General features: G+C 37.2%; 1 protein-coding gene across 1 annotated transcript; it reads left to right on the forward strand.

Moving 5' to 3' along the window:
* Window positions 1-980: 980 nt before the first annotated feature.
* Window positions 981-1,310, forward strand: LOC122738223 (60S ribosomal protein L30-like). The gene has a single exon (XM_043980278.1). The coding sequence runs from the start codon at window positions 981-983 to the stop codon at window positions 1,308-1,310; it is 330 nt and encodes a 109-aa protein (XP_043836213.1).
* The last annotated feature ends 1,005 nt before the right edge of the window (window positions 1,311-2,315 follow it).

The following is a 2,315-nucleotide window of genomic DNA, read 5'->3' on the forward strand; positions in this document are numbered from 1 at the left end:
AGAGGCTTGATTTAATAATGTTTCTGAAAGAAACTCAGGAAGTTCAGGCAAATTGCTGGATTCTCTCATCCATCTTGGCTCTGCCCTCTGACCTTGACCTTTTTGGACTAATAAAACTTGGGAAGTCAACAGGGAAAGTTTGCAACACCCAGGTGGCCAAAGTAGCAATAACAAATTCTGGTGCTTTCAGCCCAGAATTGATAAAGTGGTTGGAGAACTAGTCTGAAAGAGATGATTTTTTGCTGGCACTGGGTACAAGTGGTTTTGATTGACAACTGTATTGCCCATAAGCAATTCTGGGTCAGAGTTCCAGGGTGGAAAAGATTGCTGAGCTTTTGCTCTCAGTTCTAAGGAAAAGAAGAGCATTAGTGCTTGCTGCTGCAGGGGACCAAGATCCTTTCTAAGTAAAGACCAGAGCACAGACCAGTAGAGGAGGGTCATAACTTGGCCAGGATCACACTACCTTGGAAGCACCAAAAATGTACAGATTCATAGAAATAGCTCTGAAAACACCAGCAAGCAAAAAGCTAAAGCTTGGGATAGTGCCTCCCCAGCCACAAGAAAGCAGAACACAACTTTAACATACAGTTCAAAAGTCAAGAAATAGGCTGGGAAATGCACAAACAACAACAACAACAACAACAGCAACAACAACAACAGAATGACCATAAAGAAGTATTACAATGGTAGGGAAGACCAAGGCATAAACTCAGAAGAAGATTGCAGTGTAAAAAGAGCTGCAAACAAATCCTTAAAGAAAAAACATACTAATTGGTTGCAAGCCCAACAAGAATTCCTAGAAGAGAAAAACAAAGAAAGGACAGTGACAAATGAAACACTGGGTAAAGAAATGAGAGTGATTTAAGAAAATTATAAAATGAGAATTAACATCCTTTCTCACTTCCTGGCCATCTTGGTGGCAGGTCTCTGGCTGAGGGTCCTCCTGCACCACAAGCAGAAAGAAGGTGGCCACAAAGAACATGAAAAAGTCGCTAGAGTCCATCACCTCAAGGATCCAGCTGGTCATGAAAATCAGCAAATATGTTCTGGGCTACAAACAGACTCTGAAAATGATCAGACAAGGCAAAGCCAAATTGGTCATCTTGGCCAACAACTGCCCAGCCTTGAGGAAATCAGATATTGAATATTACTCTATGTTGGCCAAAACTGGCATACATCACTACAGTGACAAAAGCATTGAATTGGGTACAGCATGTGGAAAGTACTACAGAGTTTGTACACTGGCCATCATTAATCCAGGTGATTCTCATATCATTAGAAGCATGCCAGAAAATACCATTGAAAAGTAAACTATACAAAAGTATTATTTAATAAACTGGCCAAAGTTTGTTTAAAAAATGAGAATTAACACCTCAGTAAAAGAGGCACAAAAATATTGAAGAAAATAATGCCCTGAAAAACAAAAAACAAACAAAAAAAACCAGAATAAGTCTAATGATAAAAGATGTACAAACATTCACTGAAAAACAAGAGCTCTTTAAAAAAGAGAATAGGCCAAAAGGAAAAGGAAGTACAAAATCTGACTGAAGAAAATGATTCCTCAAAATTTAGAATTGGACAAGTGTATTAATCCATGAGACATCAAGAAACAAAACCAAAAGAATGAGAAGAAAACAGAAGAAAATATGAAATATCTTATCAGAAAAGTAACAAACCTGGAAAATAGATCAAGGAAAGATAATAAGAATTGTTGGATTATCTGAAAGCCATTATCAAAGAACATCATATCTAAAGAAACTATCAAATAAAACAGCCATGATATCTTAAATGAGAGAATAAAATAGAGATGGAAAGAATCCACCAATCACCTCCTAAAAGAGATCTCCAATGAAAACTCACAGGAGTATTATAGCCAAATTCCAGAACTCCCAAGTCAAAGAGAAAATATTGCAAGCAGTCAGAAAGAAACAATTCAAGTATGTTGGGGCCACAGTCAGAATAAAAGAAGATCTAGCAGCTTCTTCATTAAAGGATCAGAGGTCTTGGAATATGATATTCCTGCGGGCCAAAGAATTGGGATTACAACCAAGAATCACCTACCCAACAAAACTGAGCATGATTTTTCAGAGGAAAAATGGGAATTCAATGAAAGAAAGGACTTTCCAGGCATTTGTGATGCAAAGACCTAAGCTAAATAGAAAATTCGACTTTCAAATACAAGACCCTAGAGGAGCATAAAAAGGTAAACAGGAAAAAGAAACCATAATTTATATTAAAAGGTTAAACTGGTTACCTTCATACATGGAAATATGATACTTGTAGCTCATAAGAACTTTCTCATTATTAGGGCAGAT

This window comes from Dromiciops gliroides, chromosome 2 (genome assembly GCF_019393635.1).
Source record: "Dromiciops gliroides isolate mDroGli1 chromosome 2, mDroGli1.pri, whole genome shotgun sequence".
Classification (NCBI taxonomy): Eukaryota; Metazoa; Chordata; class Mammalia; order Microbiotheria; family Microbiotheriidae; genus Dromiciops; species Dromiciops gliroides.

Bases quoted from the DNA above. Each gene is read 5' to 3' on its own strand.
- LOC122738223 (XM_043980278.1), top strand. From the start codon at position 981: ATGAAAAAGTCGCTAGAGTCCATCACCTCAAGGATCCAGCTGGTCATG.